At 51.3% G+C, this 22847-nt stretch overlaps 1 protein-coding gene and 1 non-coding gene across 2 annotated transcripts; one reads left to right on the plus strand and one right to left on the minus strand.

The window, feature by feature from the left end:
* Positions 1 to 215: 215 nt before the first annotated feature.
* On the plus strand, positions 216 to 5283 carry LOC122545490 (zinc-binding protein A33-like). Its single transcript, XM_087978968.1, has 5 exons — positions 216 to 626; positions 676 to 753; positions 3331 to 3426; positions 3557 to 3790; positions 5224 to 5283. The coding sequence occupies exons 1-5, from the start codon at positions 216 to 218 to the stop codon at positions 5281 to 5283; spliced, it is 879 nt and encodes a 292-aa protein (XP_087835094.1).
* A 16031-nt stretch (positions 5284 to 21314) lies between these two features.
* LOC122545119 (U1 spliceosomal RNA) lies at positions 21315 to 21478 on the minus strand. The gene has a single exon (XR_006310497.2). It is a non-coding gene; the product is annotated as a U1 spliceosomal RNA (small nuclear RNA).
* Between the last annotated feature and the right edge of the window lie 1369 nt (positions 21479 to 22847).

The raw sequence follows: 22847 nt of genomic DNA on the forward strand, positions 1-22847 counted from the left end.
AGTGATCTGGCGGGTTGCTCTGTTAGTGCATTGTCAGTGGGTTGGCTCTGGTCTCAGTGAGTGGATCAAATTACACTCGCAGGCTGGCTGCGGGTTCAAACACACCTCTTCCTCCCCTTCCCACCCAGGGACCGTGCCTGCACTGCTCTCTGTAAGAACACGAGGAAGTGAATCGCAGAGCAGGACACCGCCAAACGCTGGGAGTTGCCGGCGGGATGGATTCCGGGCAGCGGGCTGGGAGCTGGAGAGAGGAGTTGGTTTGTGCGGTGTGTCTCGGGCTGTTTGTGGATCCAGTGACCCTGGACTGTGGTCACAGTTACTGCCGCTCCTGTATCACAGGCTGCTGGCAAGCCCAGGAGACCAACTTCTGCCCCGAGTGTCTGCAGGTGTTCCCGGGGCTAACCCTCAGGTCGAACCGGGCTCTCACCAACCTGGCCGGGAGGGCGAGGCAGCTGAGCAGGACCCGGAGGATGGCGAGCCAGCAGCTCCACTGTGAGCTGCACCAGGAAGGAGTGAAGCTGCTGTGTGAAACCGACCAGGAGCTCCTCTGCAGCATCTGCCGGGACAGCCGGGAGCACAGATATCACACCTTCATCCCCCTCAATGAGGCTGTGGGCCTTTACAAGGTGAACAAGGCCAACCGGAGGGAGCAGACCACGCGTTCAACCGGTGCAGGACTCTGTCCCTCAATTCTGGGAAGCTCCAGTTTTAGGGACATTCGCTGAGACCCTGAGGGTAGAGGATCGGAACCAGGTCAGCCACAGAGTCTGAGCTCCCCCGGGTGGGGGCTGACACCAGGAGGTGACCCTCAGGGATACCCCATGAGGAGGTGATGGACTGAGTGGTGTTGTGTTAACCCAGAGTTGGACAAGCAGGAGGCTGGGAGAGCACAGCAAGCCAGGCAGCATCAGGAGGTGGAGAGGTCAATGTTTCAGGTGTAACCCTTCTTCAGGACTTGGGCTGGGGGTGTAAGGGGAGCACCCAGGTAATGTTCTGGGGACCCGGGTTCAAATCCCGCCTCTGCACAGATGGTGGAAATTAAATTCAATCTAAAATAAAATCTAGATTTAAGGATCTAACGCTGACCAGGAATCCATTGGTGATTATTGTTACTGCCATCCTTACCTGGTCTGGCCTACGTGTCACTCCAGACCCACAGCAAAGGGGTTTGACACTTAACTGCCCTCTGGGCAATTAGGGATGGGTAATAAATGCTGGCCTGGCCAGCGATGCCCACATCCCGTGAATGAATATTTAAAAATTATTGACACTCTGGTACCTGACTCTGAACGAGGCAGTACTGCAGTCAAGAACTGTTCATGTGGAAACAAAGGGGGAGTTGGTGACCATTTTCCAGCCTCTGTAGAGATATGAGACTAACAGGGAGGAGCTGAAGTAGGAGAAAGTGAGGACTGCAGATGTTGGAGAATCAGAGTTGAACTGGGTGGTGTTGGAAAAGCACAGCAGGTCAGGCAGCATCTGAGGAGCAGGAGAGTCAACATTTTGGGCAAAAGCCCTGATGGAGGGTGAGGATCAGAAATAGGCCATTCAGCCCATCGAGTCAGCTCCTCTCATCAATGTGATCCTGGCTGATCTGATAATCCCTGACTCCAGTTTCCGATCTTTTCCCCATAAACTTTGATTCCCTCACTCATTAAAAACCTGTCTGGTCCGCCTTGGATGTCCTTAACAGCACAACCTCTATAGCTCTCAGTGGTAGAGAATTGCACAGATTCACTCCCCTCTAAAAGAGATGAAATTCCTCCTCATCTCTGTCTTAAATAGACACCCCCTTATTCTTGGATGATGCCCTTTGGCCCCAGACTCTCCCACAAGTGGAAACAACATTTCCACAGCTACCCTGTCAAATCTCCAAAGGATCATGTACATTTTCATAAAGTCACCTCCGAATCTTCAAACCTCTTCATGAACCTCAAAATAAAATCCCTCCAGATCCAGGACCAGCCAAACAAACCTTTTCTGGGCTGCCTCCACTGGCGTCTTCACAGTATTCCAGCTTTGGTCTAACTGGTGTCCTCTGTACCTTCAGGAGAAACATCCCACAGCAGTCTCATCCTACACCTTTCCCCGTAAGCTCGTACGTGTGTATGAATTAGAGAGAGAGAGGGAACTCTCAGTGTAGATTGATGAGGACTGACCTCGGGCTGAGGAGCTTCAGTCACATAGACTGGTGACAGTCTTTTCTGGGAGAAGAGAAAGCCAAGGTTAGATTTGATAAGAGTCACACAGCAAGAAAACAGGCCCTTCGGCCCAACTCGTCCATGCCGACGCAGTATCTTAAACTGAACTCGTCCCACTTGCCTGCATTTGGCCCATATCTCTCTCTAAACCCTTTCTATCCATGTGTCTGTCTGAAAGTCTTAAATGTTCCACTACTTCCTCTGGCAGCTCGTTCCGTGTACGCACCACCCTCTGTGTGAAAGACTTGTCCCTCAGATCTCTTTCAAGTCTCTCCCCTCTCACCTTAAACCTATGTCCACTAGTTTTGGACTACCCTTCCCAGGGGAAAAGACTTTGGCTATTCACTGTATCTTAGCCTGTCATAATTTTCCAAACCTCTCTAATGTCACCCCTCAGCCTCCTCGGCTCCAGAGAAACAGGAGAAAGTGAGGGCTGCAGATGCTGGAGATCAGAGCTGAAAATGTGTTGCTGGAAAAGCGCAGCAGGTCAGGCAGCATCCAAGGAACAGGAGAATCGATGTTTCGGGCATAAGCCCTGAAGAAGGGCTTATGCCTGAAACGTCGATTCTCCTGTTCCTTGGATGCTGCCTGACCTGCTGCACTTTTCCAGCAACACATTTTCAGTCCAGAGAAACAGTCTCGCCTTTCCTCATGACTCGAACTCTCCAATCTTTGTAGCCTTGGTGAATTACTGCTGGGGAAGTGTTGAAAATCATGATGGGTCTGGGCAGAGTGGAGAGGGAGAAATATGTTCTGGTTGGTTAGGGGATTGAGAACCAGGGCGTGTACAGATATGAGGGACAGTACTGGTCGGAGAAGCCGAGGAGATAGGATGGGAAAGGCTTTCTCCGTCCTGTGGGATTTTGGGGTTTGGGATGCTCTGTCTGGGTGCATGACAGAGGCAGGTCCAATAGGGCGGGAGTGGGGGTGGGGGTGGGGTGTGCACCCAAGAGGGAATTGAATCCAGGAAGATGGCAGCAGACATACAATGGGGCTGAATGGGACCACGTCTGTCCCGTTGTGCAGAGAGATTGGGTGGGGTGGCTTCCACACCACTTCATCCTGCCCAATCCACTTTTCTGGGAATGTCTGAAGGCCCCCGTTCAGGAATTTCTGCTCTCGTTTACAGGATCAGCTGAAATCGTCCTTGGATTTGGCCGCCAAAAGGAAGGCCCAGCTGCTCAAGGCTAAATTCAACCAGGAGCAGAAGATCTCCCAAGTCAAGGTGAGATGCCCGTTTGGTCACTTCTCCAAACCCCAGTTTCTTTCCCTCTCCCCTCCTCCCCCCACCCCACCACCCCCAACTCCCCGGTTTGAAACATTTTGATCGTGTGCCTGTGTTCCAATGGGTTCAGGAGCAGTCACGCAATCTGCAAGTCCACATCAAGTATGAACTCGCCAAGATGCACCGGGCTCTGAGTGAGATGGAGCGACGCCTGGACGGAGATCTCCGTGCACGGGAGGGGATGATCCTGGAGGCTATGCGAGGGAACCTGCGGGAGATTCAGGGTGCCCTGGACTCCGCCGAGCGGGTTCTGACCGAGTTTCAGTCGTGGCTCGATCGGCCGGACGTATTGACCATCCTCAAGGTAAGGAGAGAAACGTAGCAGTCTTCGGTAATCTTGGTATTGCCAAGAATCACCTGGAGTGGGGAGTAAACGCTGCCCCCTACGTACCCACTGGGGAGGGGGGGTTCAGTGTTCTGTATCCCTATCATTGGAAGTGAAGGGGTGACTGGGAATGAGGACCAGGCGGGGGCCATTCAGCCCAGCAAACGTGCTTTAAAACAGTGCAACCAGATCATGGCCCATCTTTTATCCCAAGACCATTTTCCTGCAATATCTCTGTATCCCCTGATATCTGGAAATCTCCAGGGATTTACCAGGATGTTTCTGGGAATGGAAGGTCTGTGTTGTCCTGAAAGGCTGGATAGGGTGGGACCCTCCTCACTGGATCGTGACCTTAGAGAGGTTTATAAAATCGAGACGGGTTAACGTCGGATACTGGAAATCTCAAGGGATTTCCCAGGATGTTCCTGGGGATGGAGGGTTTGAGTTATAAGGAGAGGCTGGGGCCTTCCTCATTGGAGCGTAGGCGATTGAGGGGTGACCTTATAGAGGTTCATAAAATCATGAGGGCCATAGATCAGGTGAATGGCATCTGGGATGAGGGATTTCAAGACGAGGGGGTATATGTTTAAAGTGAGAGGAGAGAGATTTTAAAGGACACAGGGCAAATGCTTTCCCCAGAAGGTGGTTTGTGTGTGAAGTGAACTTCCTGAGGAAGTGGTGGATGTGGGCACAATTACAATGTTTCAAAGACATTTGGATAAGTCCGTGAATAGGACAGGTTTGGAGGGATTTGGGGATGAGCAGGTAGGTTGGACTAGTGTCGAAGAGTGTGGTGCTGGAAAAGCACAGCCGGTCAGGCAGCATCCGAGGAGCAGGAGAGTCAACTTTTCGAATAAAAGCCCTTCATCTGGAATGCTGCCTGACTGGCTGTGCTTTTCCAGCACCGCACTCTTCGACTTTGATCTCCAGCATCTGCAGTCCTCACTTTCTCCAGGGAGGTGGGACTGGTTTAGTTTGGGATTAGGGTCAGCCGGGACTGGTTGGACTGAAGGGTCTGTTTCTGTGCTTTATGACTCTGCGACTATGACTCAATGAGTGAGACTCTGCACTCCTCTGGGGCAGAGAATTGACCAGGATCACCACTCTCCGGTTCAAAGAAATCCCTCCTTATCTCAGTCCGAAATGGCCTGACCCGTGTTCCGAGGGAGCGTGTTCAATCCATTCACACGTGTTGTATGACCCTTTGATCTTTTCCCTATAAATTCTGCGTCTACGGTCTCCCTCTCTCACTCGCACCTGATGCAGGAGCAGCGCTCCTAAAGTTAGTGTTTTCAAATAAACTTGTCCAACTATAACCTGGTGTCATGTGACTTTTGACCTTGTCCCGTGTCATCGTATTCAGGTTTTGATCTGTCTGTCAAAAGTTGACTTGTGTTTCTGTTTTGTTTCAGGAGAAAGATTCCTGGAATGCCAAGTATGACTTTCCTTTATTTACAAACACAAATTGTTAACAAACACAGCTTAATCTTTTAATGCAAAAAGAAAGGAAATATGTTTTTCAACCTTTGAACATTGAACTTGCAGGATTAGTCACAATGCGATGGAAGTGGTGGGCCTGGATCATCCTCTGGGGATATTCAGAGGTCCCTTGCAGTATATTGCCTGGAGAGAAATGCTGGACACTATCAGCCCAGGTAAAGAGATGTCTGTGTTCTCAGTTCCAGTTAGTAGAGCAGTGATTTCAAAGAACGTGGCGGAGGAAAATGGAAAAGAAAATATGAGGCGGTGGGGGGGGGAGGGAATTAAACACAACTTGAGCACCTCTCCCACTCTTGCCAATAGCCACCTGTTGGAAGGTTCACCTCCCATTGATCCACATTACACTCCATCTGCCAAATATTTTCCCACTCGCTCAACTGGTGTTGGTTCCTGGTTAGAACAAAGAACAGGCCCTTCGGCCCTCCAAGCCTGAGCCGATCCAAATCTACTGTCTAAACCTGTCGCCCAATTCCTAAGCATCTGGATCCCTCTGCTCCCCACCTACTCATACATCTGTCCAGACGCATCTTAAATGAATCCACTGTGCCTGCCTCTGCCACCTCTGCTGGCAACGCGTTCCAGATACCCACCACCCACATGCGGTAAAGTACTTGCCGCATGTATCCCCCTTAAACGTTTCACCTCTCACCTTGAAAGCGTGACCTCTCGTTATTGAATCCTTCACCCTGGGACAAAGCTTCTCTCTATCCACCCTGTCTATCCCTTTCATGATTTTGTAAAACTCAATCAGGTGCCCCCTCAATCTCCATTTCTCTAATGATTGGAAACCGAACCGACTCAATCTCTCTTAATAGCTAGCACCTTCCATCCCAGGCAACATCCTCGTAAACCTTCTCTGCACCCTCTCCAAAGCATCCACATCCTTTTGGTAATGTGGTGACCAGAACTGTACACCGTTCCCGAAGTCACTGCCGCATATCCGAGTTGGAAGCCCGCGCAGTCAGAAAATTACAGGGGACGCTGGACAGGGGCTGCCATTGAGAAAGTGACCTGTTTATCCTGACCCAACCCTGGGAATTATAGAGCAGTGGGCCTTACTTCGGTTGAGGGTAAAGTGTTGGACGAGGTTATAAGAGACAGGATTTATAATAAGATTTATAATAAAGAAATAAATTGATTAAGGATATTCAACAAGGTTTTGTGAAGGGTAGGTCGTGTCTCACAAACCTTATTGAGTTCTTTGAGAAGGTGACCAAACAGGTGGATGAGGGTAAAGCGGTCGATGTGGTGTATAGGGGTTTCAGTAAGGTGTTTGATAAGGTTCCCCAAGGTAGGCTATTGCACAAAATACGGAGGCATGGGATTGAGGGTGGTTTAGCGGTTTGGATTAGAAATTAGCTCGCTGAAAGAAGACAGAGCATGGTGGTTGATGGGAAATGTTCATCCTAGAGTTTTGTTAGGTTTGGGTCCACTGCTGTTTGTCATTTTTATAAATGACCTGGATGAGGGCGTAGAAGGATGAGTTAGTAAATTTGCGGATGACACTAAGGTTGGTAGAGTTATGGATAACGCCAAAGGTGGTTGCAGGTTATAGATAAGCTGCAGAGCTGGGCAGAGAGGTGGCAAATGGAGTTTAATACAGAAAAATGTGAGGTGATTCACTTTGGAAAGAGTAACAGGAATGCAGAGTACTGGGTTAACAGTAAGATTCTTGGTCGTGTAGATGAGCAGAGAGATCTCGGTGTCCATATGCTTAGATCCCTGAAAGTTGCCACCCAGATTGATAGGGTTGTTAAGAAGGCATACGGTGTGTTAGGTTTTATTGGTAGAGGGATTGAGGTCAGGCTGCAGCTGTACAAAATTCTGATGCGGCCTCACTTGGTGTATTGCATACAGTTCTGGTCACCACATTATCGGAAGGATGTGGAAACATTGGAAAGGGTTCAGAGGAGATTTACTAGGATGTTGCCTGGTATGGAGGGAAGGTCTGATGAGGAAAGGCTGAGGGACTTGAAGCTGTTTTTGTAAGAGAGAAGCAGGTTGAGAGGTGACTTAATTGAGACATATAAGATAATCAGGGGGTGAGATGGGGTGGAGAGTGAGAGCCTTTTTCCTCGGATGGTGATAGCTAGTACGAGGGGACATAGAGTTACATTGAGGGGTGATAGTTATAGGGCAGATATCTGACGTAGTTTCTTTACTCAGAGTAGTACAGGTGTGGAATGTACTGCCCGCAACAGTCATAGACGCGCCAACTTTAAGGGCATTTAAATAGTCATTGGATAAACATATGGACGAGAATGGAATAGTGTAGGTTAGATGGGCTTCAGATTGGGACAGGTCAGTGCAACATCGAGGGCCGAAGGGCCTGTACTGCGCTGTAACGTTCTATATTATTCTATTCATTGTTTTCTGCCTGTCAGCCACCTCAGTCCATGTCAATACCCCGTACCCTCCTGCCCTCGCAATTCCATGCACTTTCAGTTTACACGTTAATCTCTTACCCGGGACCTCAGTAAAGGCCTCCTGAAAGTCCAAGTAAACCACATCCAGCGGCTCCCCCTGAGCAACTTTTCGGGATTTCACTGCCTGTCGTAACAACTAAAGCAAGGTCTGTGGCAGTGTCTCGGCCTGCTCCCTCAGCCCAGTGTGGCAGTGTCTCGGCCTGCTCCCTCAGCCCAGTGTGGCAGTGTCTCGGCCTGCTCCCTCAGCCCAGTGTGGCAATGTCTCAGCCTGCTCTCTCAGCCCAGTGTGGCAGTGTCTCGGCCTGCTCTCTCAGCCCAGTGTGGCAGTGTCTCGGCCTGCTCCCTCAGCCCAGTGTGGCAGTATCTCGGCCTGGTCCCTCAGCCCAGTGTGGCAGTGTCTCGGCCTGCTCTCTCAGCCCAGTGTGGCAATATCTCGGCCTGGTCCCTCAGCCCAGTGTGGCAGCTTCTCGGCCTGGTCCCTCAGCCCAGTGTGGCAGTGTCTCAGCCTGCTCCCTCAGACCAGTGTGGCAGTGTCTCGGACTGGTCCCTCAGCCCAGTGTGGCAGTGACTCGGCCTGGTCCCTCAGCCCAGTGTGGCAGTGTCTCGGCCTGCTCCCCCGGCCCAGTGTGGCAGTGTCTCGGCCTGCTCCCTCAGCCCAGTGTGGCAATGTCTCAGCCTGCTCCCTCAGCCCACTGTGGCAGTGTCTCGGCCTGCTCCCTCAGCCCAGTGTGGCAGTGTCTCGGCCTGCTCCCTCAGCCCAGTGTGGCATTGTCTCGGCCTGGTCCCTCAGCCCAGTGTGGCAGTGTCTCGGCCTGCTCCCTCAGCCCAGTGTGGCAGTGTATCAGCCTGCTCCCTCAGCCCAGTGTGGCAGTGCCTCGGCCTGCTCTCTCAGCCCAGTGTGGCAGTGTATCAGCCTGCTCCCTCAGCCCAGTGTGGCAGTGTCTCAGCCTGGTCCCTCAGCCCAGTGTGGCAGTGTCTCGGCCTGCTCCCTCAGCCCAGTGTGGCAGTGTCTCAGCCTGGTCCCTCAGCCCAGTGTGGCAGTGTCTCGGCCTGCTCCCTCAGCCCAGTGTGGCAGTGTCTCAGCCTGCTCCCTCAGCCCAGTGTGGCAGTGTCTCTGGCTGCTCCCTCAGCCCAGTGTGGCAGTGTCTCGGCCTGCTCCCTCAGCCCAGTGTGGCAGTGTCTCGGCCTGCTCTCTCAGCCCAGTGTGGCAGTGTCTCGGGCTGCTCCCTCAGCACAGTGTGGCAGTGTCTCGGCCTGCTCCCTCAGCCCAGTGTGGCAGTGTCTCGGCCTGCTCCCTCAGCCCAGTGTGGCAGTGTCTCGGCCTGGTCCCTCAGCCCAGTGTGGCAGTGTCTCGGCCTGCTCTCTCAGCCCAGTGTGGCAGTGTCTCGGCCCGCTCCCTCAGCCCGGTGTGGCAGTGTCTCGGCCTGGTTACTCAGCCCAGTGTGGCAGTGTCTCGGCCTGCTCCCTCAGCCCAGTGTGGCAGCGTCTCGGCCTGGTCCCTCAGCCCAGTGTGGTAGCGTCTCGGCCTGGTCCCTCAGCCCAATGTAGCAGTGTCTCGGCCTGCTCCCTCAGCCCGGTGTGGCAGTGTCTCGGCCTGGTCCCTCAGCCCAGTGTGGCAGTGTCTTGGCCTGGTTACTCAGCCCAGTGTGGCAGTGTCTCGGCCTGCTCCCTCAGCCCAGTGTGGCAGTGTCTCGGCCTGCTCCCTCAGCCCAGTGTGGCAGCGTCTCGGCAGGTCCCTCAGCCCAGTGTGGCAGTGTCTCGGCCTGATCCCTCGGCCCAGTGTGGCAGTGTCTCGGCCTGCTCCCTCAGCCCAGTGTGGCAGTGTCTCGGCCTGGTCCCTCAGCCCAGTGTGGCAGTGTCTCGGCCTGATCCCTCGGCCCAGTGTGGCAGTGTCTCGGCCTGGTCCCTCAGCCCAGTGTGGCAGTGTCTCGGCCTGCTCCCTCAGCCCAGTGTGGCAGTGTCTCAGCCTGGTCCCTCAGCCCAGTGTGGCAGTGTCTCAGCCTGGTCCCTCAGCCCAGTGTGGCAGTGTCTCGGTCTGCTCCCTCAGCCCAGTGTGGCAGTGTCTCGGCCTGATCCCCCGGCCCAGTGTGGCACTGTCTCGGCCTGGTCCCTCAGCCCACTGTGGCAGTGTCTCGGCCTGCTCCCTCAGCCCAGTGTGGCAGCGTCTCGGCCTGGTCCCTCAGCCCAGTGTGGCAGTGTCTTGGCCTGGTCCCTCAGCCCAGTGTGGCAGTGTCTCGGCTGCTCCCTCAGCCCAGTGTGGCAGCGTCTCGGCTGCTCCCTCAGCCCAGTGTGGCATTGTCTCAGCCTGGTCCCTCAGCCCAGTGTGGAGGTGTCTCGGCCTGCTCCCCCGGCCCAGTGTGGCAGTGTCTCGGCCTGCTCCCTCAGCCCAGTGTGGCAGTGTCTCGGCCTGCTCCCTCAGCCCAGTGTGGCATTGTCTCAGCCTGCTCCCTCAGCCCACTGTGGCAGTGTCTCGGCCTGCTCCCTCAGCCCAGTGTGGCAGTGTCTCGGCCTGCTCTCTCAGCCCAGTGTGGCAGTGTCTCGGCCTGGTCCCTCAGCCCAGTGTGGCAGTGTCTCGGCCTGATCCCTCGGCCCAGTGTGGCAGTGTCTCGGCCTGGTCCCTCAGCCCAGTGTGGCAGTGTCTCGGCCTGCTCCCTCAGCCCAGTGTGGCAGTGTCTCAGCCTGGTCCCTCAGCCCAGTGTGGCAGTGTCTCAGCCTGGTCCCTCAGCCCAGTGTGGCAGTGTCTCGGCCTGCTCCCTCAGCCCAGTGTGGCAGTGTCTCGGCCTGATCCCCCGGCCCAGTGTGGCAGTGTCTCGGCCTGGTCCCTCAGCCCACTGTGGCAGTGTCTCGGCCTGCTCCCTCAGCCCAGTGTGGCAGCGTCTCGGCCTGGTCCCTCAGCCCAGTGTGGCAGTGTCTTGGCCTGGTCCCTCAGCCCAGTGTGGCAGTGTCTCGGCTGCTCCCTCAGCCCAGTGTGGCAGCGTCTCGGCTGCTCCCTCAGCCCAGTGTGGCATTGTCTCAGCCTGGTCCCTCAGCCCAGTGTGGAGGTGTCTCGGCCTGCTCCCCCGGCCCAGTGTGGCAGTGTCTCGGCCTGCTCCCTCAGCCCAGTGTGGCAGTGTCTCGGCCTGCTCCCTCAGCCCAGTGTGGCATTGTCTCAGCCTGCTCCCTCAGCCCACTGTGGCAGTGTCTCGGCCTGCTCCCTCAGCCCAGTGTGGCAGTGTCTCGGCCTGCTCTCTCAGCCCAGTGTGGCAGTGTATCAGCCTGCTCCCTCAGCCCAGTGTGGCAGTGTCTCGGCCTGTTCCCTCAGACCGGTGTGGCAGTGTCTCGGCCTGGTCCCTCAGCCCAGTGTGGCAGTGTCTCGGCCTGGTCCCTCAGCCCAGTGACGCAGTGTCTCGGCCTGCTCCCTCAGCCCAGTGTGGCAGTGTCTCGGCCTGGTCCCTCAGCCCACTGTGGCGTCGTCTCGGCCTGGTCCCTCAGCCCAGTGTGGCAGTGTCTCGGCCTGCTCCCTCAGCCCAGTGTGGCAGTATCTTGGCCTGGTTACTCAGCCCAGTGTGGCAGTGTCTTGGCCTGGTTACTCAGCCCAGTGTGGCAGTGTCTCGGCCTGGTCCCTCAGCCCAGTGTGGCAGCGTCTCGGCCTGGTCCCTCAGCCCAGTGTGGCAGTGTCTCGGCCTGCTCCCTCAGCCCACTGTGGCAGTGTCTCGGCCTGCTCCCTCAGCCCAGTGTGGCAGTGTCTCGGCCTGCTCCCTCAGCCCAGTGTGGCAGTGTCTCGGCCTGCTCCTTCAGCCCAGTGTGGCAGTGTCTCGGCCTGCTCCCTCCGCCCAGTGTGGCAGTGTCTCGGCCTGGTCCCTCAGCCCAGTGTGGCAGTATCTCGGCCTGGTCCCTCAGCCCAATGTGGCAGTGTCTCGGCCTGGTCCCTCAGCCCAGTGTGGCAGTGTCTCGGCCTGCTCCCTCAGCCCAGTGTGGCAGTGTCTCGGCCTGCTCCCTCAGCCCAGTGTGGCAGTGTCTCGGCCTGCTCCCTCAGCCCAGTGTGGCAGTGTCTCGGCCTGCTCCCTCAGCCCAGTGTGGCACTGTCTCGACCTGGTCCCTCAGCCCAGTGTGGCAGTGTCTCGGCCTGCTCCCTCAGCCCAGTGCAGCAGTGTCTCGGCCTGCTCTCTCAGCCCAGTGTGGCAGTGTCTCGGCCTGGTCCCTCAGCCCAGTGTGGCAGTGTCTCGGCCTGGTCCCTCAGCCCAGTGTGGCAGTGTCTCGGTGTGTGAGTGGGTCCTGCTGGGCCATGTCCCAGAGGGACCAGAAGGAGATCACAGAGGTGGCAGCTTCAGCATTACCAACAACGATGGAGAGCGAGCGATGAGGGAGGTCCCCGGTAACTGCAGCAGTGGGATCTGAGGCAGCTGAGGTCTCGCACAGAGCGAGGTAAGCGGGGGTTTCATCAAAGACTGATGAACCTTTAACTGAATGCCTTTGTTTTCCGAAGTGCTTTAATTTTAACCATTACCTCATTTCTTTATTTTTCAAAATTAAAAAAAATCCCACAACACCAGGTTATAGTCCATCAGGTTTATTTGGGAGTGCCAGCTTTTGGAGCACTGCCCCTTCATCTGGTACCTGTGGAGCAGGATCATGTGACACAGAATTTATCGCAAAAAATCACAGTGTCAAACAACTGAAACGATGTATTGAACAAGTCTAGATTGCTGTTCAGTCATTCATCTTTTAGAATGGGTTGCAGGTTCCGATTCACTGATATGCAAATCCCAGAACTTCTTTCAAGTCACATTCTTGAGGTAACTTAAGGTTTTATAAAAAACGGTGACAGCTCAGACAATGCATTAAAGATGTGGGGTTAGAAACTGTATCTATTCCCATCTTGAGTCAGACTGGTTCTATTTTCAAAGTAGGAATTTATAAAATGTCTCCTGGATTGACTGCCTGCTGATTGTGTTCTTTTTGAATAAAATAGAATGAATCTGCAAATATAATTCTGCAAATGCAATTTCACCTCAGAGAGACTTATATATGTGAGTGTGTGCATTTGAGTGTGTGTGTGTGAGAGAGAGAGAGAGAAAATGTATGTGTGTGTGACTGTGTGCATGTGAGTGTGTGTGTGTGTGTGTGAGTGTGTGAGTGTGTGAGTGTGCGTGTGAGTGTGTGAGTGTGTGCGTGTGAGTGTGTGTGTGTGCGTGTGAGTGTGTGTGAGAGATGGAGGATATGCTTGTGAGCCTTTATTTTTCAACTTATTCTGTGAAAGTAATGTTTAACTTTTTAAAGTCCTTAAAGAATACAGAGGAACTTCGATTATCCAGATATCAATTATCCGAAGTTTGAATTATCCGAAGAAGATCTCAAGGTCCTGCAGAAACGTTATATCCAAGAGTTCGGATTACCTGTACTGAAGGACGTGTGAAAACGCTGGCAAGACCAGAGAAGCATAAGCAGCTCCAGCATCAGTGACTGGATGGTTTTTACGTAAGGGTTAGTTACACAGCCCTTTGCAAATGCTAGTGCTTTATTCCTATCACTTTATCGGGCCGTTCATGAAAAAAATGGCAGGGAAAATAAACGCATGCCCGAGGCGAGGCAACTGTCTCTCTCTCTCGTGTTCTTGGAAACCGGCAAATGCTCTCGTGATTGTAGACGCTGCTCGGGACTCTGTTTGATGCTGGGATTTCACATACAGTACAGAGGGGCAGGCACTATTTCGTTCAGATAATTGATTATTCGGTTAATTGATTCAATGCCTTTCCTCTGGGACTCAGAGTTTTCTGTTAAGTCCGCTCCCCGTTCAGGAGACTAGGCAGCAGCAAACTGCTCCCTCTGGCAGCTCCTTCCCTCCACGTACCACCCTCTGTGTGAAAATGTTGCCCCTTAGGTCCCTTTTAAATCTTTCCCCTCTCATCTTCGCTGTTTACTCCAATTTTGATGTTATCTACAAACTTACTAACAATACCTCCTATGCTCACATCCAAATCATTTATATAAATGACGATAAACAGTGGACCCAGCACCGATCCTTGTGGCACTCCACTGGTCACAGGCCTCCAGTCTGAAAAGCAACCCTGCACCACCACCTTCTATCTCCTACCTTCGAGCCAGCTCTGTATCCAAATGGCTAGCTCTCCCTGTATTGCATGAGATCTAACCTTGCTAGCAGGTCTACCATGAGGAACATTGTCGAACGCCTTACTGAAGTCCACATAGATCACGTCCACCGCTCTGCCCTCATCAATCCCTCATCAATGTTACTTCTTCAAAAAACTCAATCAAGTCACGAGACATGATTTCCCACGCACAAAGCCACGCTGACTGTCCTTAATCAGTCCTTGCCTTTCCAAATTCAGGAACAGCCTGTCCCTCAGGACTCCCTCCAACAACTTGCCCACCACCAACATCAGGCTCACTGGTCTGTAGTTCCCTGGCTTCTCCTTACCACCATTCTTCAACAGTAGCACCACGATAGCCAACCTCCAGTCTTCCAGCACCTCACCTGTGGCTATCGATGATACAGATATCTCAGGAAAAGGCCCAGCAATCACTTGCTTAGCTTGCCACAGCGTTCTAGGGTACACCTGATAAGGTCCTGGGGATTTATCCACTTTTATGTGTTTCGAGACATCTAAAACCTCTTCCTCTGTAATGTGGCCATTTTTTAAAATGTCACCATCTATTTCCTTACTTTCTGTGTCTTCCATTTCCTCCTTCATGAGAAACATCATGCAAACTACTTGTTCAGTATCTCCCCAGTCTCCTGCGGCTCCATACATAGACCGTCTTGCTGATCTTTGAGGGGCCCTATTCTCTCCCTAGTTACCCCTTTGTTATTAATGTATTTATAAACTCCCTTTGGATTCTTCTTAACCTTACTTGCTAACACTATCTCATGTCCCCTTTTTGCCCTCCTGATTTCTCTCTCAAGTATACTCCTACTGCCTTTATACTCTTCCAAGGATTCACTCGATCTCTGCTGTCTATACCTGGCATATGCTTCCTTTTTTTTCCCTTTACTAAAACCTCAATTTCTCTCATCATCCAGCATTCCCTACAGCTATCAGCCTTCCCTTTCATCTGAACAGGAATGCAGTATACTTTCTCTGGACTTTCATTTCCTCATTTTTGAAGGCTTCCCATTTTCCAGCTGTCCCTTTTACCTGCGAACATCTATTCCCAATCAGCTTTTGAAAGTTTTTGCCGAATACCATCAAACGTGGCCTTCCTCCAATGTAGAAATTCAACTTTTAGATGTGGTCTATCCTTTTCCATCACTATTTTAAAAATTCCTCTCCATCTAAACCCTTAACACTATGGCAGTCCCAGTCTATGTTTGCAAATTTAAAATCTCCTACTATAACCACCCTCTTATTTTTATAGATAACTGAGATCTCCTTACAGATTTGTTTCGCAATTTCCCTCTGACGATGATGGGATCTATAATGCAATCCCAATAAGGTGACCATCCCTTTCTTATTCCTCCGTTCCACCCAAATAACTTCCTTTGATGTATTCCCAGGAATATCCTCCCTTAGTCCAGTAGTCATGGGATCCCTTATTAAAAACACCACTCCCCCTCCTCTCTTGCCTCCCTTTCTGTCCTTCCTGTAGCATTTGTATCCGAGAACATTAAGCTGCCAGTCCCATCCCTGAGCCATGTCTCTGTAATTGCTATGATATCCCAGTCCCATGTTCCTAACCATTCCCTGAGTCCATCTGCCTTCCCTGTTAGGCCCCTTGCATTGAAATGAATGCAGTTTAGTTTATCAGTCCTACCTTGTTCTCGACTTTATCCCTGCCTGCCCTTACTGTTTGACTTGCTTCTTCTCTCAACTGTACCAGTCTCAGATTGATCTCTTTCCTCACTATCTCCCTGGGTTCCATTCACCACCCCCCCTCCCCCACCTTACTAGTTTAAATCCCCCCGAGCAGCTCTCGCAAATCTCCCTGTCAGTATATTAGTCCCCTTCCAGTTTAGGTGCAATCCGTCCTTCTTGTCCAGCTCACATCAACCCAGAAGAGATTGCAATGATCCAAAAATGTGAACTCTTCACCCCTGCACCAGCTCCTCAGCCCATCATTCATCTGCTCTATCCTCCTAATCCTATCCTCACTAGTTCATAGCACCGGGAGTAAACTAGATATTACTATCCTCAAGGACATACTTTTTCAATTCCTGCCGAACCGTCTGTATTCTCCCTTCAGAATCATATCCTTTTCCCTTCCTGTGTCGTTAGTTTTAGATTAGATGAGATTCCCTACAGTGTGGAAACAGGCCCTTCAGCCCAACCAGTCCACACTGACCCTCCGAAGAGCAACCCACCCAAACCCATTTCCCTCTGACTAATGCACCTCACACTACGGGCAATTCACCGACCTGCGCATCTTTGGACTGTGGGAGGAAACCGGAGCACCCGGAGGAAACCCACACTGACACGGGGAGAATGTGCAAGTTTCACACAGACAGTCGCCCAAGGTTGGAATCGAACCTGGGACCCTGGTGCTTTGCGGGAGCAGTGCTAACCAGTTCCAATATGTGCAATCACTCCCTGCTGGTCCCTCTCTCCTTTCAGATCATTCTGCAACCTCTCTGAGACATCCTTGATCCTGGCACCGGGGAGGCAAGATACCCTTCTGGTTTTCACTGCTGGCAGCACAAACGTCTGCCTGTGTTTCTAGCGAGAGAGTCCCCTACCACAATCGATCACTTGGAACCTGACATACCCCACATTATATTCGAGCTGTTCTCAGTACCAGAAACTTGGCTGTTCGTGCTACATACCCTTGACAGTCCATCACCCCCTACATTTTCCAAAACATCATACTTGGTTGAGATGGGGATAGTCACAGGAGAGTCCTGAACTACTTGCCTATCCCTCCTACCTTTCCTGGTTTTAACCCATCTATATAACTACATCTGCAGCTTTCCTCCCTTCCTATAGCTGCCATCCATCACACCCCCTTGGTCTTGTAAATTCCTCATTGCCTCCCACTAAACCCTAACTGATCCATGCAATCTGATAGGATTCGCAACCAAAGACACTTCCTGCAGACATAATCATCAGTAACATGGAAACTCCCCCTAAACACCCACATCCAACAGGAAGAGCACGTCACGCTACTTTTGTCCATCTTTGCTCCTTCACAATTCACAGACCCTGAAAGTAACACCTCCAGGCTAATTTTGTACTTATGGTTGATATTTTTAAAATTTAATCAAGAGACAGAACTCAGTAAAACATATAATCAAGAAATAACCCACTCTGGTCATTACTCTAGATCTACAGCCAGGTTACATGTAAAAACCACACACTTATCTGTTCCTGTGCTGTGACCTCTCCAACACCGGTTCCTCCAAGATCAACTGTGAATCTCACTGTACGTTAATTATTCCTAGATGCACTCTGATGTCCAGAGATACATGAATTCAGCCAGCAAAGACAGTAACTGTGCAGATTCACTGCTGGGTCAGGCAGCAGTGTAGGTTTCTTTCTCTCTCTCCCTCACTGAACACATGGTCACTGCCTTTGTCTGTCTTCCTCCTTTTAAAAGTGCCATTGTTTTGATCTTTTCTCCCCAAAGTTCCAAAACGATGTAACAGTTTATAAAACAGTAATTGCTGCTCATGGAATTCGAGGAAATCACCTTCAACACCTAAAATGCCTCAAAAAAAGGAGCAGGTCTTACAGCCACAAATTTTTCCCGTCCTCCATCTTGGATTACCCAGGATCCTTTTGTGCGGTTAGGGCGGGGCATGGTGACACTTGATGGACAGCGGTATTTTTCCAAGTCGGGATGGTTGAGTGGCTTGGAAGGGAACTTGAAGGTGGTGATGTTCCCATGTATCTGCTGCTCTTGTCCTTCGAGATGGCAGAGGGTATGGGTTTGGAAGCTGCTGTCCACGTGAATCCGTTTGAGGATGTGCTGCTATGGCTGTCACACATCTCCCTGTGGAGTGTGCCTTTGTAAAGGGAGTCTGGAGGGAGATGTAGTGGTTTATGTCGAGGTTTGTCCCGAGCAGCTCCATGCTCTCCGGGCTGTTCCCCGGGACACACACCGAGACAAACGTCGCCTGTGCCTGGAGGACCGTCACCTCGGTGAAAGACGCTCTTTGTTCTGCCCGAAACGTGTCGGTCTTCCAGGGCAAGGAGTTGACCCTGACCGAGTGTTGCAGACTGGCACATCCCAAGGTCCAGGCCTACGTGCTGAGGGACACACTGAAGCTTGGGGCAGCTGCGGTGGGGAAAGACCACCGTCTGGGGTCTTCCTACTGAAGTACAAACGGGATCTGTTCACTTTTGCGGCAAATGTGTGTAAATAGTCTCCTGCGTAGGTAAGAAATACCTTCGGCCTTACAACCGCAGGGAATGTCAGATTGAAGATTTGATATGCAAAGCCTGTACAGAACTGCTTTAGTACCTGTTTATGTAGATTCGGGTAATTTTTGTGAATAAAGTATATTTTTTACAATTTAAAAAACAGTGGTTCTCCCAGGATGAGGCTATCCCATTGCACCTCAGGTGTACGGATTCCTACTCAGATGTCTCAGAATGTGAGATACTTGCCTGTGAAATTTGTGATAATGGGGGACTGCGTTCGCGCTCTCCCCTGGTTTACAAACTAATAACAGATTGTATTTGCACATATCCAGCAGGTGGTGCCTGTTATCACAACGTGCATATGACTGCATTTCATGACCAGCAGCTGCTCTCTGTGCGTCGCTTAAATTCTACCCCCCACTCCATGGATGCTTAGTCCACCTTTTATTTTGTTCCACCCTGCAATAAATACTATGCTCAACAAAGAACAGTACAGGAACAGGCCCTCAGCCCCACCAAGTTCAGGCGACACAGGACACATTTCTAAATGAACCATCTTTGCCTCAAGGTGGTCCATAACCCTGTATTCCCTGCCTGATTGTATATCCATCAAGATGCCTCTTAAATATTGCAACAGTGTCAGCCTCTTCCATTTCCTTTAGCAGCACATTCCAGGCACTTAACACCATTGTCTCTCACACCCCCTTTTACTTCATAGAGTCAGACAGCACAGAAACAGACTCTTCAGCCCAACTCGTCCATGCTGACCAAGTTTCTCCACATTGCACTAGTCCCATTTGTCAGTCTTTGGCCCATATCCCTTTAAACCTTCCCTATTCATGTGTCTGTCCAAATGTCTTTGAAAGTTTGTAATTGTACTGCTGCCTCTGGTAGTTCACTCCACACACCAACCATCCTCAGTGTTAAAAAGTTACCCCTCAACTCTCTTTTAAATCTTTCTCCTCTCACCTTAAAAATATGCCCCCTAGTTTTGAACTCCCCCACCCGAGGGAAAAGACCTTCGCTATTCACCTTATTTATACCCTTCATGCTTTTATAAATCTCTGTAAGGTCACCCTTAACCCGTACACTCCAGTGAAGAAAGTCCCAGCTGATCCAGCCTCTCCTTATAACTCAAACCGCCAGTCTCAGTAACATCCTTGTAAATATTTTCTAAACCCTGTCCAATTTAATAACAAGCTTCCGATATAAGGTGCCAGAATCAGACACAGTATTCCAAAAGTGGCCTCACCAACATCCTGTACAACTGTAACATGACATCACTCCTTTCCTCAGTGGCCTGAGCATTGAAGGCAAACACGCTGAATTCCTTCTCAACCACCTTAGCTTTTTGTGACATAACTTTCAAAGAACTATGTACCTGAACCCCTAGGTCACTCTGTTCAACAACACTACCCAGGGCTCCACCATTAACTGCATCATCAGTCCTTGTTTGTTTTACCGAAATACAACACCTCACCTTTATCCAAATGAAACTCCATCTGCCACTCCTGGTGTCATCCGCAAACTTACTAACCATGCTTCCTAAATTCTCATCCAAATGGTCTCTATAAAGGACAAACAAGAGTGGCCCCTCCATCGAGCCCTGCAGAGCACCACTGGTCAAAGGCCTCCAGTCTGAAAAACAACCTTCCAACACCACCCTCTGTCTCCTACTCCCAAGCCAATTTGGCATCCAATTGATAAGCTCTCCCTGAATCCCATGTGATCGAACTTTACTAATTAGTCCACCATACGGAACCCTTGTCAGAGGCCTTGCTAATGTCGACGTAGACTCGACTGCTCTACCCTCATCTATATTCTTGATCATATTCTCAAAAATCTCAATCAAGTTTATGAGTCACAATTTCTGATGTGCAAAGCCATGCTGACTATCACGAATCATTCCTTGCCTTTCCAAATGCACATAAATCCTATCCCTCAGGATTCCCTCCAACAACTTACCCTCCACTGATGGCAAACTCACGGATCTATAGTTCCCAGGATTCTCCTTAATAGCGTTTCTTAAATAACGGCACAACATTAGCCACCCTCCAGTACCTCACCCGTGGCTGTAGACGATACAAATATCCCAGCTAATGGCCCCACAATTTCTTCCCGAGCTTCCCATCCACATTGAAGAATCATCGAATCTCTGCAGTGTGGAAGCAGACCATTTGGCCCAACAAGTCCACATCGACCCGCTGAAGACTATCCCACTCAAATCCATTTCCCCATTGCTTTACATTAACCTGCACATCTTTGGACTGAGAGAGGAAACCGGAGCACCCGGGGGAAACCCACACAGACACGGGGAGAATGTGGCAACTCTACACAGGCAGTCGCCCGATGCTGGAATGAAACCCGTGTCCCTGGTGCTGTGAAACAGTAGCGCTAACCATCAAGCCACCCTACGATTTAAAGTCTCTGCCTTATTGTTTAAGTGCACAGTTTCCAGCAACTGATCAGGATTAGTAAACTGGTTTTCCTCAGGCTGGTGGTTTTATTATACTGCTCTTTCCTTACCCAAGGTCTGGTAACTTCTGCCCAATCATTCCCACCCATCAGCCATTCAGCTGTCTGAGAGCCAATCAGATAGTTGTTGGCAGACAGAAAGTCTCTGTCATCGACAATAAGTCACCATTGTCCAGGAGGGGGCACTGCAGACTGATAGTTACGCCAAATTGCAAATTCTAACCTAGAAACAAAGCTTTTATATCCCAATGAAGTACCACTTCTCAGTTAGCCAATCTTTGGAAGCTGTGCAATTGAGGGAAAATGTGAATAACTATCATCACATTTGTCATTCAGACTCTTAAACCCAGACTGTACCCTTTACTCAGCACCGCCTCTTGAACTGTCCGACCTGTCCATCTTCCTTCCCATCTATCCGCTGCACTCTCCCGTCTGACTTATCACCATCTCCCCCAACCTGCATCCACCTATTGCCTTCCCAGCTACCTCCCCCCCCCGGCCTAACCCGCCATCCTCCGATATATCTCGGCGTAGCCGATTTGATGCTGCACACATTGATGCTGGCAATTTTTATAATCTCTCCGATAAATTGTTTGGGCCGAACAGCCTGCCTCCAAAACTGTAAACTTGTATAATTAGAAGAATAAGTGCACAGAGCTGAATATAAGAGAGGATGGTGTAAGACGTGCAGCATTATCTGTCGACTGAGGTGAAACTGAATTGAAGGTAGATGCTCGGTATATAGGAAGCTGTATGAAGCAGAGAGTGAGCGCCCTCTGTTGAAAGATCTGCTTTTAGTTTGTAAATCAGGGGAGAGCGCGAACGCAGTCCCCCACTACCACAAATTTTGCAGTCGAGTATCCCGCATTTGGGGACATCGCAGGCGTCAGCACACCCGAAGTGCAATGGGATAGCCTCGTCCTGGAAGAACCACCTTAGTGATCATGGTATCTCCCCTGCCAGGTAAGTATGCTTTATACTCTCACTCGCTCAAACCCAACAACAGCCCACATCTCTTACACTCACACTGACTGCATTTTCCAAAATCGAAAATTCACCTGCCTGAGGTTCCCTGTCTGCACAATAGCTCAATTTCTCACCTGGATCAAAGAACACCCGGAAAGGCTCATGTTTCACTGAATACTGCACTCACTGGGCGCCCTGAGAAGCTGCGCTAATTTGCATTTCTTCCTGAAACGGAATTTTTTTTAATTTCAAAAATATACTTTATTCATAAAATAATTTGATGGTCTGTACAATTGATCATGCCATACATATGTAAACATGTGCATACAGAGATCAAAACTTATCATTTTTATACATTTCTGTACATTTCTCAATCATATGCCCATATAATTAGCTGAGGCGTCAGCAGAGCCCAAATGACCACATGGGCCCCCTGTTCTTCGTTAGGCAGGCAGACTTTACACAGTGGTCTTTCCCCACCGCGCCTTGGCGGCAGCTGCCCCAAGCTTCAGTGCGTCCCTCAACACGCAGTCCTGGACCATGGAATGTGCCAGTCTGCAACACTCAGTCGGGGTCAACTCCTTCAGCTGGAAGATCAGCAGGTTTCGGACCACCCAGAGAGCGTCCTTCACCGAGTTGATGATCCTCCAGGCACAGTTGCATCTCGGTGTGCGTCCCGGGGAACAGGCCGTAGATCACGGAGTCCCACGTCACGGCGCTGCTCGGGACGAACCTCGACAAACACCACTGCATTCCTCAGAGGGATCGTCTTTCTCTGCTTGGGCGGTGCTGCCCTCCTTTTTCCCCACCGCGCTCTGTCCCTTCCTCTGGTGACGACCCTCCTTGCGCCCGTCCTCACCGTCTGAAGAGCTGCCTGTATCCTCGCCGTGTAGGTGTCGCTTCCCCCCTCGCTGGGTGGCTTTGGGAGGTTTCCTCTTCCTGCTTTTCACGGTAATCCAATCCTCTGCTTCCTTTGATCCCTTCTCTTCCATTTCCTCCGTCTGTCCTGAAGGAGCTTGGATCGGCTGCTGCATCTCCCCGCTGTCTGCCGTCTGCTCCGCTACAGCCTGCCCTTCCTTCTGGGTGCCTCCAGACACCGTTCCCGTGCTGTTTTGTGGTACCTTGCTGGTCTTGGGCGGTCCACGGCTCGCGTTGCCACCTCCGGCCATCTGTGCGTAGGTGGCAGCCCCTCGTCTTGGGCAGGCCTTGTACATGAGGCCCGCCTCTCCGCACAGATTACAGTTCTTGGCCTCCTTACATTCCTTGGTCGGGTGGCCTTCCTGCTTGCAGTTTCGGCAGACGGTCACCTTGCAATCTGCCGCCATGTGGCCTGACCTCCCGCAGGTTCGGCACACTTTTGGCTGCCCTGCGTAC

The sequence above is a fragment of the Chiloscyllium plagiosum genome, unplaced genomic scaffold (genome assembly GCF_037043375.1).
Source record: "Chiloscyllium plagiosum isolate Xiang-an unplaced genomic scaffold, Cpla_swu_hap1 HiC_scaffold_35, whole genome shotgun sequence".
Classification (NCBI taxonomy): Eukaryota; Metazoa; Chordata; class Chondrichthyes; order Orectolobiformes; family Hemiscylliidae; genus Chiloscyllium; species Chiloscyllium plagiosum.

What these genes read in the sequence shown, in the direction of transcription:
- LOC122545490 (XM_087978968.1), top strand. Translation starts at nt 216, where the DNA reads ATGGATTCCGGGCAGCGGGCTGGGAGCTGGAGAGAGGAGTTGGTTTGT. An exon ending in GGGTAGAGGATCGGAACCAG is followed by an intron (nt 754 to 3,330) that starts GTCAGCCACAGA and finishes TCTCGTTTACAG; the next exon opens with GATCAGCTGAAATCGTCCTT. An exon ending in ACGTATTGACCATCCTCAAG is followed by an intron (nt 3,791 to 5,223) that starts GTAAGGAGAGAA and finishes GTTTTGTTTCAG; the next exon opens with GAGAAAGATTCCTGGAATGC.